The 14,002-nt window shown below is 44.6% G+C and overlaps 1 protein-coding gene across 1 annotated transcript in view; it reads left to right on the plus strand.

Moving 5' to 3' along the window:
- The window catches only part of Tbc1d9 (TBC1 domain family member 9), a 97,740-nt gene extending 85,380 nt beyond the window's left edge, over positions 1-12,360 (plus strand). The window contains exons 16-21 of the mRNA XM_051194895.1: positions 966-1,206; positions 5,140-5,205; positions 5,917-6,003; positions 8,677-8,751; positions 8,841-8,944; positions 10,295-12,360. Coding sequence (XP_051050852.1) covers positions 966-1,206; positions 5,140-5,205; positions 5,917-6,003; positions 8,677-8,751; positions 8,841-8,944; positions 10,295-11,011 — 1,290 coding nt within the window. The 3' untranslated portion in view covers positions 11,012-12,360. The remainder of the gene's footprint in view (positions 1-965; positions 1,207-5,139; positions 5,206-5,916; positions 6,004-8,676; positions 8,752-8,840; positions 8,945-10,294) is intronic.
- The last annotated feature ends 1,642 nt before the right edge of the window (positions 12,361-14,002 follow it).

Below are 14,002 nucleotides of genomic sequence, written 5' to 3' on the forward strand. Positions count from 1 at the left end.
CAATACAGGAGTGTTCCCCTTTATCCACATTCTCTCCAACATTATCACTGGTGTTTCTGATCTTAGCCATTCTGATCGGTGTAAGATGGAATCTCAGAGTGGTTTTGGTTTGCATTTCCCTGATGACTAAGGATGCTGAACATTTCCTTAAGTGTCTTTCTGCTATTTGAAATTGTTCTGTTGAGAATTATGTTTATATCTTAATAATTTTTAAAATGTAATTCTTCTACATAAAAAGATTTGTCATCTGTTGTGGTCATTGTCACAGATCAGAATGTGGCAGTTGGCAGGGAAAAGGTTTAAAAGATTCCCAGCATGCAAGGAACAATCTCACCACAATCTCTAACTTACTCTCTGGACTTAATATGCAGTTAGATGTGGTTGCTGCCTCTCATCCCAATACCTGGGAGTTGGAGGCAGAGGGGAACATCGGGATTTCAAGGTCATCCTTGACTACAGAGAAATTTTGAGGCCAGCCTAGCTTGCATGAAACATTGTCTCAAAAACAAAAGCCACAGACAAATCTCAATGTGTTTCTTTGGAGCAGTTCAAAGATAGTCCAGGCGCAAATGTAAAGGACAACATCAATATCCTGTGAAGCTCTCCTAGGGAACAGAGTTTGGGATTGAGAGCTCTCCCTAAACACCACTTAACTCTTAGCCACTAGAGGGCACCACTATCCCTCTTTTTGGTAGGTAGGCCAAATGTATGTTGACTTGGTACATGATTGATGTAGTATGGTCCTGCATTCTTCTAATGAGATGCTGGTTTCTATGCACAACATCAGGAAGGTGTTGCTGAGCCTAGTTCTTCATTCTAATCATGATATCTCCTAGACTTACAGGTTGTCACGTTAGGTATACCTGTGTATGGTAGGAAGGGCACACACTTGCAGACTGAACACTGTCTAGGGTAATATGTGATGTGGGAATAAGTGGGAATAACCACTCTGTATCATTTTCCAGGCTGAACATCTAACCAGCTGCTACTGGGGTGGGAGCAGCAATGCCCTGGACCGGCACGACCCCAGCCTGCCGTACCTGGAGCAGTACCGAATTGACTTTGAGCAGTTCAAGGGCATGTTTGTGCTTCTCTTTCCCTGGGCATGTGGCACCCACTCTGACGTGCTGGCCTCACGCTTGTTCCAGCTGTTAGATGAGAATGGGGACTCCTTAATTAACTTCCGGGAATTCGTCTCTGGGCTGAGTAAGGCGTCTGTGTTCTTGCATGAGTTGGGTGTGGTCAGTGGGGCTGTAACCTGGGGTCCCCCTCTGCTTCCCTCAGGGGTCCCACACTTGGTCTAGAAGAAAAAGGAGCATATATGAGGAGTGTCTGATGGTTGTAAGGTTGTGTTTATTTAATAGATGTATTATATGGACAATGTACAGCCTTCTACATGAGACAAATGTCAGCATGAGTTCAAAATATTTTATCACAGGGTTTGTAAGGTGGCTCAGCAGGTGAAGACTCCTGCTGCCAAGCCTGATGATCTGAGTTCAATCCCCAGAACCCTCATAGTGGAGAAAAAAGGGCACCTCCTAAAGAGTGTCCTCTGACCTTCACACAAGAGCTGTGATGCATGGGCACTCACACACACACACACACACACACACACATGACATAAGTAACTAGCACGATGTAGGCTTTAAAAAACATGTTAATGGAAAATGCATATGGCAGTAAAATGCTAACATAATCGTACAACCCTAATAGTTTTCCCAGAGAAAAAGGAATATATACCAATGGTTCTCAACTTGTGGGTCATGATCCCTTTCAAGATCAAACAGCCCTTTCTCACAGATCTCCTAAGAGTATTGGAAAATACAGATATTTACATTATAACTAATAACTGTAGCAAAGTTATAATTAAGTAGCAACACAAATATTTTTAGAGTTGGGGGTCACTATATGAGGAACTGTATTAAAGGGTCACAGCGTTAGGAAGGTTGAGAACCACTAATCTAGATGGTGAATTGGATTGTTTCTGTTTTACAGAACAAATTTGATAATTAAAAATATACCTATGTAAAAATAATTGCATATAGATAAACATTTCTAATATATAATTTCATACTATTTCTAAGTAGCATTAAACCAAAATTTTAATAAAAGACTGAAACGATAGCATCTCACTGTCTAAATGGAAGTCTTTTCTGCCTGTTTCCTGGCTGAAGGACTACCCATAGCTTGGACAAATGAGCACACACACACACACACACAGAGGCACACGCGCGCGCACACACACACACACACACACACACACACACACACACACACACGTGCGCATACACCATACACCTGACCAGCAGGACATGGGTTACTACCCATCCACCTTGCTCACTTCCCTGCATTGTTGTTGGGCTCTTGTTCCACTTACAAGTGGATGAAGAAAATGTTGCATGGTAAAAGAGCTTGACTGGATATGAGGTCAAGGTGTAGCAAGCTTTGTGTCTGGCTGCCAGATGAATTTTTCTGAGAGGAGAGTGCCAGTCTGATACCTTTGCATCCATTCCTTTTCTCTTCCTATGACAAAATGTCTAACAACTTAAGCAACTTAAGTAGGAAGGGCTTGCTTTGGCTCACAGTTTGAGCTCATCACAGCGGGAAAAGCATTGGCAGCAGGAGCATGAAACATCTACAGGTCACACTGCTCTTGCAGTCAGGAGCTCAGCTGCCACCTCACCTCGGTTTAGCCTGGGACCCCACTCCTCATGGCCCTGGGAGGCTGTCAGGGGTCTGCTGTTTACTGAAGCAACCAAGAAGAGAGGACAAACAAGGGAGGAAGTGCACCTAATTTGCATATGCGAACTTGTTTGAAGATGGGCAAGCCTTAAAGGCAATGATTCTAAGCCTGTGGGAGAGAGTGCAGGGAGGAAGTACTGCAGGAGGCAGGGACCTTCTATGCTATAAATTGGTTTAGTAGACTGCCAGTCACATGACTTTTGAGGAGCCAGTTCTCTGGTGGGGAAACAAACTTACCTGACTCTAACATGACAGGGCCTTTGTGTCTATGGAGCTGAGTGGGTCCAGGCCTGATTTGCACAGGGAGAAGCCCCTCTCCTGCTGTGCTCTCTGAGAGATGTCTGTGGTGTGGGCAAAGCTCTACTGTCCTTTACTTGCCTGGGAGCTCACACAACCCACTCATATCTAGGATGTGTCTTCCAACATCAGTGAACTCAATCTAGAAACTCCCTCCTAGATGCCTAGGTGACTCTAGGTACTACTAAATGGACAATCAGTAGTAACCAATTGTGCCTTGCCATCTGCTTTAAATGGTATAATCCAGGCCAAAATGACAGAGCAGGCATAGAGCCAGTGATGGTTCCTGAGAGCACTCCCCTCTGCAGGAATGATGTTGAGGAGGTGAGAAGATTAGAGGATGCTGCAAGTGTGTTACACGGCAAAGTCCTCTTGGGTTAAGTCTGTCCTCATAATTATATAAAGCCTTGTGCACATACTTCATGTAGGCTTATGCAGAGGAGCGTGAGTGTATACATAATGCAAACAGTCCTTTGAACTAATTAATGATGGCGGCTGACACTCCTACAATGCTTTCGCACCAGCCGCTGACCCAGTGGTTTATATGCACATATTTACTTTGCCCTAAGGATCCAGTTACAAACTGCAGGTTTAAATCCCAACAGACCATAGGTATAGTTTGTACAGTCACTGCCCCACTGAGTAAGACTGTCATCTGTCCCAGTCAGTTGCTCTGACAAAGTGCTTTTTAGACTGAGTAATTTTCACACAGAAGAAATGAATAGCTCGCAGTTATAGAGGGTGAGAACCCCAAGATCAAGGGAGCATGACATTCAGTTTACACAGTGGATCACAGTCAGCTTACACAGTGGATCACAGTCAGTTTACACAGTGGATCACATTCAGTTTACACAGTGGATCACATTCAGTTTACACAGTGGATCACAGTCAGTTTACACAGTGGATCACAGTCAATTTACACAGTGGATCACATTCAGTTTACACAGTGGATCACAGTCAGTTTATACAGTGGATCACAGTCAGTTTATACAGTAAACAGTTCCTTCTATATTTGAAGCATGGCTTAAATACAAGCATCCTCCCTGGAGCCCCTTTGGTAATGGGACTAATTCCATTGTCGGTGCCTTCATGACTGACTCACCCCTCAAAGCCAATGGCTCCATCACATTGGAGGTCAAAGTTCAACGTAGGACTCGTGGGGTGACACCAACATTTTGGGTCACAGTATTACCTGCCTGACTACTGTTAACACTGCTATTGATAGCTGAGGAAGCAAAAGCTCAGCGAAGTCAGGTGACTTGCTGAGATTTGGCTTTTTAGGCAGCTGTAAATTCCGGCTACCAATCCCAACTGAGAGGTGTGTGCAGCTCACACAGGTCAGAGCCAGGCTGTAAATGAGGGTTATCTGCCCCAACGCCTGGCCTTCATTCCCTCTAGGACACTCTTCAGAGACATTGGTTCCGAGCTAACATAGAAGCTGGCTGTGGATAAGAACCCAAGGGGAGCAATAGTTTGGTCAGGATCACCGTAAGGGCCCTATGGATTCCCAGTCCTCTCTCCCTCTTCCCAAGCTGGCTCATCCTCAGGGACTTCAATAAATATTCCAGAAGATTTTCTGATTCCAGGAGTAACTCAGAGTTTAAAGGGGAAGTAGCAGGATTCTTTTGATTGAGCCTTATAAGCCAGAATAAATTAAAGTCAAGGTTAGAGCAAAATTAAAACATACTCCAGGGAACTCAAAAAACATTGAAAAAGAGTTTCTCAAGTAATTTGGAGTTAACCTTAAATATACTCTTCTTTAATTTCTGAATTCGTAGTTGTTTAGGATGTTAAGGCCCAATTTTATGATCTTTCCCATTAATAAATCACTTACAATACATATAGCTATTAATCTAACTGATGCATTTGAAATCTGTGTATCATGGGGTCCCAGTCAAGATCTTTCTGTTATCATCTAGCATTACAAAGGGGAAACTGAGGACAAGGAGAGGCTGTCTCTTCTGTAGCTCACAGTTAATTATGAAGCATTTAGAACCAAACCTCCTGGTTTGAGAATCTTAACCCAAGCAGGTCACAGGCAGAACTGGGGCATGGCTAACTCACAAGATGTGTTTCACACTGGTTTTTCATGATTTCTAGGTGCTGCATGCCATGGGGACCTCACAGAGAAACTCAAACTCCTATACAAAATGCATGTCTTGCCGGGTAAGTGGGCCACACAGAGTAGCATGACTCTGGTGCCCTGGACCTAGCTGTACATCTCTTCCTTTTGGTGGCACCTGTCTGCCTGTCATTCCTTCCCAAAGTCCAGGCCAAGTTGCTTCTCTTCACTGAGTTCCTCAATGAGGGTGTCCTTGATTTGATTGTCATCTGCCTGTCTCAGAAATGAGTTGGGCTCATAGAAAACTTCACACCTCTCTTCAAGAGAAAGGCTACAGAGCCTTTGGTGACAGGTAGGACACAAGCATTCTAAGGGGGGAAATGAGATGCTGAGGGCTTGTGTCTTGAGAAGGAGTTTCAACATTGGTGGGGACAGATGGGCATGCTGCTAAGGCGTGGCTTTCAGTCTTAAACCGGTCTATCAAATACTGAAAAAACAAAAATAAAAGTGAAGGCAGATTAGCCCTCACACCCCAGATGGGACTAAGTGTGAGTATAGCAGACAGTGTCCTACAATTGACCCAACAAGTATATTTCAAAGTCTTTGGGAAATTGCCCTGACAGAGAAGAAAACAGAGGGACACTGGTGTGGGCTTAAGATAGAGTTAAAAACCGTGACCCGCCCCCCACCCCCAGAGGCCTTCCAGGTGTCCCTGTCCTCCAACCCACTTCATGACTTCAGATTTTATCTTTCACTGTCACTTTCCTGAATGAGGAAGCTTGTTGTTGAGTCACAGCCCCAACACTCTCCCACAGAGCCATCCTCTGATCAAGATGAGCCTGACTCTGCCTTTGAAGCAACTCAGTACTTCTTTGAAGACATCACCCCAGAATGTACACACGGTGGGTGACGTTTCTCCCTGCAGGGACCTGTGTTCATGTCCTGCTGTTACTAGGGAAAATCTTACGCCAAAGTTAGTCAAAGAGGGGTGTAAATTAGCTTGTCTAATAGGGACCTCCACATTTTTGAGGGTAAGCACCTTGGGGAGCAGGTACCATACCCACTGCATCCTGCTGGCTCAGCAAAACTATGGCTTGTAGTGCCACACACTCCGCCCTCCCAGCTAGGGCCATTCTCCTCCCATCATTGTGTGGTTGCCACACCACTATCCAGAATCACCACTGGCTTTGGTTTAAGAAGGCATTCTCAGGCTAGGAGGGCGGCTTGGGCTTTAAAGCACCTGCCATCAAGTGGAGGACTAGAGTTTAACCTACATTTTAAAACAAGCAAGGTGTGTTCGGCATGCACTTGGAATCTCAGCTCTGAGAAGGCAAAACCTGCAACCCCACTAACCTGACCTAATGGACAAGCACCAAGGTAATGGCATTCCTGAGGAACACACCCAAGTTTGTCCTCTGACTTTTACACACACACATACACACACACACACACACACACACACACACACACACACACTACTAGTGTTGATTGAAAGAAGATATTGTCATAATTTGTCTATGTCCTATATAACAGCTGCAAATCAAAGGACAGCCCATGGGCTAGACCCAACCAACTGCCTGTTTTGATCCCATGAACTTAGAAAGCTGTTCATGTTTTAAACTTAAAAAAATTTTAAAGTCAGATGTAACATATTTCTTGCCATGTAAAAAGTACATAAAATGCTAGCTCCAGTACTGATAAAGTTGAAGGCGCATGCCTATGTTACTCATTCAATCTGTGCCGCAGTAACAGTAACAAGCAGTAAAAGCAGAAACTATATGGCCTGCAAAGACTAAAATACGGGCTGGACTCTGATTCCACAGCCACAGATGCAGTCAATTGTTTATTGAGTAATACTCAGTCAAAAACAGTCATCTAGATTGAACATGGGCAACCTTTTTTTTTTTTTTTTTTGTTTTTTGTTTTTTGTTTCCTAAACACTGACACATTCCAACAACTGTTTACATAGCGTTTGCATCACATTAGTTGCCATCCAGAGACAATAAAATATGTAGGAGGGTGTGTGTAGATGATACACACTTGCACAGCACATCTCAGTGCCTGTGGATTTTGGTGTCCACAAGGGCATCCTGGAACCAATCTTCCATGGAGTTCCAGCCATGACTGTTCACCATCTGGTCCATTTCAGAAGTCTGTCAAACCCTCATCTGTGTTATTATTTGGTCTACATGGATGCAGTTTGGCCTAAAAATGCATTGGGGCTCACTGCATCTGTCTCCAAAGGCATATGTTAAGTCATGTAACTTTTGCCTTGGGAATGTAAGCGGCACCTCACCCAGATCCAGTAGTAAACACAGGCTGCCTCTGGGCTTGGTTGTTTGTTTGGGCCTCTTAAATTTTGCTGTATCTAAACAAGCACAGTATAGGCCTGCTTTTAAACCTCAAGTGGGTGCCAAGGAGTTGGCTGGAGAAAAAGAAACCAGACTCTGCTGTTTTGTAATTTGCAGTACTGTTGAGGAGAGGAGCTCAGACAGGGAGTTAACTGCCTATTGTTGCCTAGGCGACTACAGGCAGACTCCTGCCTCTAAGCCTCAGTTTCTCTGTGGATAATGGAGATGATAACTGCCAAATTGTGGGTGTTGGAGACCTAATGAGATCACACAGTCGGTAATTAGGGCCTCTCACGTGGTCCTGAGCACACCACTGTTTGTCACATGGGCAGCTGTGCATCTGTAACATGTTGGCCTTATCTTGTTAAGGATGCCCATTTCAGAGAGGAGTTCCCTCTTAACCCAAAAGCTTCTGAGACAGCTACATGCCACACCACAGAATGTCCTTAAACAATGCCTTTTCAGAGTGCTTTTCTAATCACAGAAGCACAATTGCTTCATAGGGAATGTCTTAAAATAAAGATTAAAATATATAAGATAGGTGGAGCCTGCCTTTAATCTCAGCACTCAGGAGGCAGAGACAGGAGGATCTTTGTGAGTTTGAGGGCAGCCTGATCTACAGAACTAGTTCTAGGACAGCCAAAGCTACATAGAGAAACTCTGTCTCAAAAACAAAAACAAACAAATCACACATATACACACACACACATCCTGAAAAAACTTACTCATATTTTGAAATACTACTAATCCACATTTTTCCTATAGTGTGTGTGATTATGTACATATACAATATACCCATCTAAAACTGGGGTCAGACTACTTATACAATTTTGGGTTTTGGCCTTTTGCATGGAAGGATACTCCCACTGAGATATGTTCCCAGCCTTGTTTTGGTTTTGGTTTTAGTTATATTACTCTGTGTGTGTGTGTGTGTGTGTGTGTGTGTGTGTGTGTGTGTGTGTGTGTGTGTTTGGAGCATGTTTGGAGGTCAGAGGACAACTTGCCAGAGTCAGTTCTCTTCTTGTGCCATGTGGATGCTGAGACTCAAACTCAGGGCCCCTGCGAGAGCATCCACCACAGCTTGAACAGCTGAGCCGACTCGCAGCCAGTGTTTAAGTTTCTGTTTGCTAAATCAGGCCACTGTGCCTGATGATCTTCATGTTCTCTGCTAAGCCTGCGGTTATGTTCTATAAACCCTTCTTTCTTCCCAATATTTCCTGACAGTCGTTGGGTTGGACAGCAGAAGCAAACAGAGTGCAGAAGATGGTTTCGTCACTGTGAGTCTGAAGCAGGACAAAGGTACACTGTCTTCCTCCCTGTTTACCTGCTCGCTGCCTGAATTCCTGTTTCCTGACCTATGACCCTCATCTCTTGGCATTTGGTTGTAGGGAAGAAGGCAAATTCTCAAGAAAACCGTAATTATCTGAAACTCTGGACTGCAGAAAATAAGTCAAAGTCAAAAAATGCAAAGGATTTGCCCAAGTTGAATCAGGTAAGAGACTATATAATTTAGAATAAGTACTATTTTGTGGGTTTTCTTGCTTGTTTTTTTAAGACAGGATGTCATATAGTCCAGGCTGGCCTCCAACATACTACATAGCTGAGGATGACCTTGAATTTCCTCTTGCCTCCACCTCCCAAATGCTAAGATCACTGGCATGTGCCCACCACATCAGTTTATGTAGTGCTGGACGTTGAAGCTGAACTGCATCTCCAGTCCTGTCTGGATGTATTTCTTTTCCATCAAAATTGTGCTCAGCTGTGAGAAAATGTTTGAGGGTGCATCCATCCATCCCTGTCAGTAGAATTCCCTTCAGACACCCAAGCTCATGCTGTCTTCATATCACTGTGCTCAGCAATACAAATGTCTAACAGGACATTGGAGGAAGGATGTAAGTGGTTATAATCATGATGGTGAGTCTCCAGCTCAGAAGCAGATGGGGTGCCAGGTGAGAAGTGCAGGGAAGTGAGGAGCCATGTCATGGTCAAGGCTATTATAGCTAACCTTGGAAAAGTCTCCCAAACTTCAGAGATGTAAGGCAAGATGAGTCTTCTGCCTCCTTAAGATTCTGTATCAAGGAAAAAAGAGACAATAAAAGAAAAGAAAACACGATGTAGTGCCTAGCATGGTGGTCCATGCCTATAGTCCTGGCACTGAGGAGGTAGAGGAAAAAGGAGCTAACCTGGGCTACATAGTGAAACCCTGTCTCAAAACAACCAAAGTGGAGGGGGCATCAGAAGAAGAAGTTAAGCGAAATGTAGCTTAGTCACTGTGAGTGAAGGGTGTGTTTTCATGTGCACAGGTGCACACATGTGGATGCAAGTGTGGATACATGCATGGAAGTCAGAGGATAGCCTCAGCCTCCATCCCTCAGGAGCAACCCACCTTGTGTTCTCAGACAATCTCTTAATGGCCTGTAGCTCACCAAGTAGGCAAAGCTGGCTGACCAGTAAGCCAGCTCTAAGGACCCATCTGCCTCTGTCCCCCAAGTTCTGGGACAGGACTGTACATGCCACCACAGCTCCCCTCTCTCCTTAAAATATGAGTTCTTGGGAGACTTCATGACAAGTACTTTCCTGACTGAATCATCTCCCCAGCCCCTGCCGTGGTCATTTGTGACCCCTGATGATGAGTCTACAAGGGCTTGTGTCATTTCATTCTTGCTAGTTTCATGGGTGTTTCAAATTTTTTAATCAAAACAGAAATAGACTTAATAAAGAGACCCTAACAGTGGGTCCCTCCCTTCTCCATAGAGCATTTTTCCGGGAAGTTTGAGACTTGTGGTTTCATGGTTACTTAGTCCTTGCTCTTAGTGCCTTACCTTCCCTGCTCGCTCTCCAGGGGCAGTTTATCGAGCTCTGTAAGACGATGTACAACATGTTCAGTGAAGACCCCAATGAGCAGGAGCTGTACCATGCTACAGCTGCAGTGACCAGTCTCCTGCTGGAGATTGGAGAAGTGGGCAAGTTCTTCATCACTCAGCCTGTCAAGGAGGATGGGGTTACCGGGCCACCCTGCAGCCAGGCCATCCCAGGCATGCTGTTCCCCAAGAAGGGGCCCAGCCAGCCCTACACCATGGGATCCACAGAACCACTCCCAGCCAGCCTGGCAGTTGACAGTGAGGAGCACTCCCTGGGAGGACAGATGGAAGACATTAAACTGGAGGACTCCTCACCCAGGGACAACGGGGCCTGCTCCTCCATGCTAATCTCCGATGATGATACCAAGGACGACAGCTCCATGTCATCCTACTCGGTGCTGAGTGCTGGCTCCCACGAGGAGGACAAATTGCACTGTGAGGACATTGGGGAGGACACGGTCCTGGTACGTAGCAGCCAGGGCACAGCCACCCTGCCCAGGAGCAACAGCCTGGACAGGGACTGGGCCATCACCTTCGAGCAGTTCCTGGCCTCTCTCTTGACAGAGCCCGCCCTGGTGAAGTACTTTGACAAGCCAGTGTGCATGATGGCCAGGGTCACCAGTGCAAAGAACATGCGCATGATGGGCAAGCCCCTCACCTCGGCCAGTGACTATGAAATCTCTGCCCTGTCTGGCTGACACCGGAAGGGAAGCAAGGGAGTTTTTTATGTTCTTCTGTGTTGGGGGGTTTCTTTTCAATTAAATATTTATTAGTACCTGGATTGAAGCCTAGTGTTTTCATAATGTGATACAATGAAAACTGGTGAGAAATAGATAAACACCCCAAAGTAAGGCTCTAGCAGTCTGCCTGTGGGGTACGGCGAACAGAAAATAGTTTATTCCGTGAATCCCTCCCCCAAAACCCAAACTGTCAGTGATATGTGTATTATAACTTAGTACTCTTGCTGTTCAGCTGCATCCATGGTGTAAAAATAGTGCTGTCGGATGCTATTAGACAGCCGTACTCTGTGCTTTCAGGCTCCAAAATAAAATCAGATCGGGAGGAAAATGGAGTGTTGCAAACACAAGGCTGCTTTTAGAAGGAAAGGAAATTGTCAGCTGGGGTAAATCTTGAACTACTTTAGTAAGTCCTAAAAATATTTTTTAAAATTGGAAATATATTTCATAAAAATCCTCTATCCAAAAGTCATATTCTACACTGGTCCCCCTTCAAGGGGGACACATTTGGGTTCCAAGCAGTTATGAAAATATAAACAATTTTTACATGATGCTAGAATGACATATTTGATCGGTTTGGATGGCAACAGCTTGCCCTGATTATTTACAACAGCTGGCCAGAAAAACACATGAGCCGTCTGAGAATCCGAATGTGAAAGCCATTAGGACCCAGGATGACACGGGATCAGCTTTCTGTTCAAGTTTTGTTTTTGAAGGGCTAGAAGTCCTGATGCTTCTCATACTGGGTTTTTTAGATTCTTGTCACTCATTGAAAGTATAGCAAAAAGTAACAAAAAATAAAGCAATGATCTTTACCATTTCCATACTTTCTGTAGAGTCAAGAAACTATCATGTATCATGTATGACCAACTTGCCATTATGTCGGTATAGATGTTATGTATGCAGTGAAGGGATTCTGCAGGGTAACATAACTAGATGTTTAAAACAGAACTTGTCACTTTATATAACAGAATAGAATGTCCTATCTCCTGAAGGGATGTGGAAATCAAAGCTGGCACACCTGCACTTTGAATTCTTGCTCTATTAGTACTGTTATGCCTTTGTTAGTTACAGACACTGGGAAACTTCTGTCTTACTCTTGGCCTCACAATCATGTTCACATTTCCTTTGCTTATTCTGACAACTCTTTCCACACACTCTCTGCTTTTATTACATAGCCTTCCTTCATTTAGCTGTTACAGCTGTAATTTTTTTTATTTTGTTTACAGAATGATTTTTAAATTATCAAATGAAGCAGTATGAACCTCAACTAGGATAAATGTGAATAAATAAAATACTTCAGATATGGATTTGTGTCTCCATGCTTGAGTCTCTTGCCTGAGGCCCTGTGTTGTTTCTTTGACAGTTTTGTAGGGAAAGTATCAGTAGACAGTTATTTTGACTAAGTCCATTAAATTTTGTGGGAGAATTTTTGAGCTGAGAAAATGACTCAGCAGTTAAGTGCTTGGTATGCCTGGATAGGGCCCGTGTTTGGATCCCCAGGACCTGTGGGTGGGCATCTGTAATGCTGGTGCTCTAGGATGAGATGAGACATGAAGGGTCATACAGCCATGAGCATCAAAAACAAATAAAAAGAGAGCCTATCTCTGGCCTCCATATGCAAGCTGTGGTAAATGTGGACTCATACACAGGAATGTACACCCCAAACACCAACACAAAAACATAATACACACACACACACACAGCTGCTTTTCCAGAGGACTAGAATTCTGTTCCCAGCACCATGTTGGACAGTTCAAAATGGCCTGTAAGACAAGTAAGGAGTCCGGAGAATAGGAGAAAGAAATCTTCCCAGGGAAGAGCACATAGATTTGAATATCCAATACCGTCTTAGTTAAGGTTTCTATTGATGTGACCAGACAGCATGGCTCCGGCAACTCTTATAAAGGAAGACACTGAATTGGGACTGGCTTACAGTTCAGAGGTTTAGTCTACTCTCATGGCAGGAAGCATGGTGGCATGCAGACAGACATGGTGCTGGAGAAGGGGCTGAGAGCTCTATGTCTGGGTCCTTGGGCAGCAGGAAGAGAGAGTGCCACTAGGCCCAACTTGAGCTTCTGAGACCTCAAAGCCCACCCCGTGACACACTTCCTCCAACAAGGCCACACCTCCAATAATGCCCCTCCATATTGGCCTATGGGGGCCATTTTCATTCAGACCACCACAGATACCAAATGGTCAGCTCTGAAAACAAACACATACCAGCAACACTATGCAGACTGAACAAGTTGTACTCATGTGTTATGTATGTAGGTGTGCGTGTCTGGGTGTGACGATTAATGAGGAAAAGAGGCCATGAATGGGGAGGGTGAATAAGGAGTTTTATATGGGAGCACTTGGAGGGAGGGGTAGAAAAGAAGGAAAGATACGAGCATAATGTCTAAAAGAAGAAATTTTTAAACGGCCTGTATCTGCAGGGATCTGATCCCTCTGGCCTCTGTGGCCACCTACACTCCTGTCACATACACAATTTGAAAAGGAAGAAAACAAATTAGAATACTAGTTTCACCTGTCAGAACAGGCATACCGGTGCCTGGCCCTTATTAGTGGCCTATGATGCTGTTGGATACGCATTTAGTCGCATCATTCTGAGTCAGTGTCTGACTTAGGTTACTGTCCCATTAGCCCATGTGTTCCTACCTTTAGAGATCATTTAAATACACCTCATGAAGGGTTCCAGGTCTGACCCCCACATGCCAAGCACTCAGAGGGGCCGGGGAGGAACTGCAATGCAGCATTCCAAGTGCATTGACGGGACTCCCAAGCTGAAAGAGCAAGGTGACTAGGGCGGGTGGCTGCACACCGAGGGCCTGATCTCTGCTGACTGAACAATCCTGCTGTGGTGTTGGCATGACGTTTGCAAGCACATCCGGGTGTTTTCCTTGCCGCAGCTATGTGCTACAGACAGTGGTTGGAAGTCTTTTTTCTTCT

This window comes from Phodopus roborovskii, unplaced genomic scaffold (assembly GCF_943737965.1).
Source record: "Phodopus roborovskii unplaced genomic scaffold, PHOROB, whole genome shotgun sequence".
NCBI classification, from domain to species: Eukaryota; Metazoa; Chordata; class Mammalia; order Rodentia; family Cricetidae; genus Phodopus; species Phodopus roborovskii.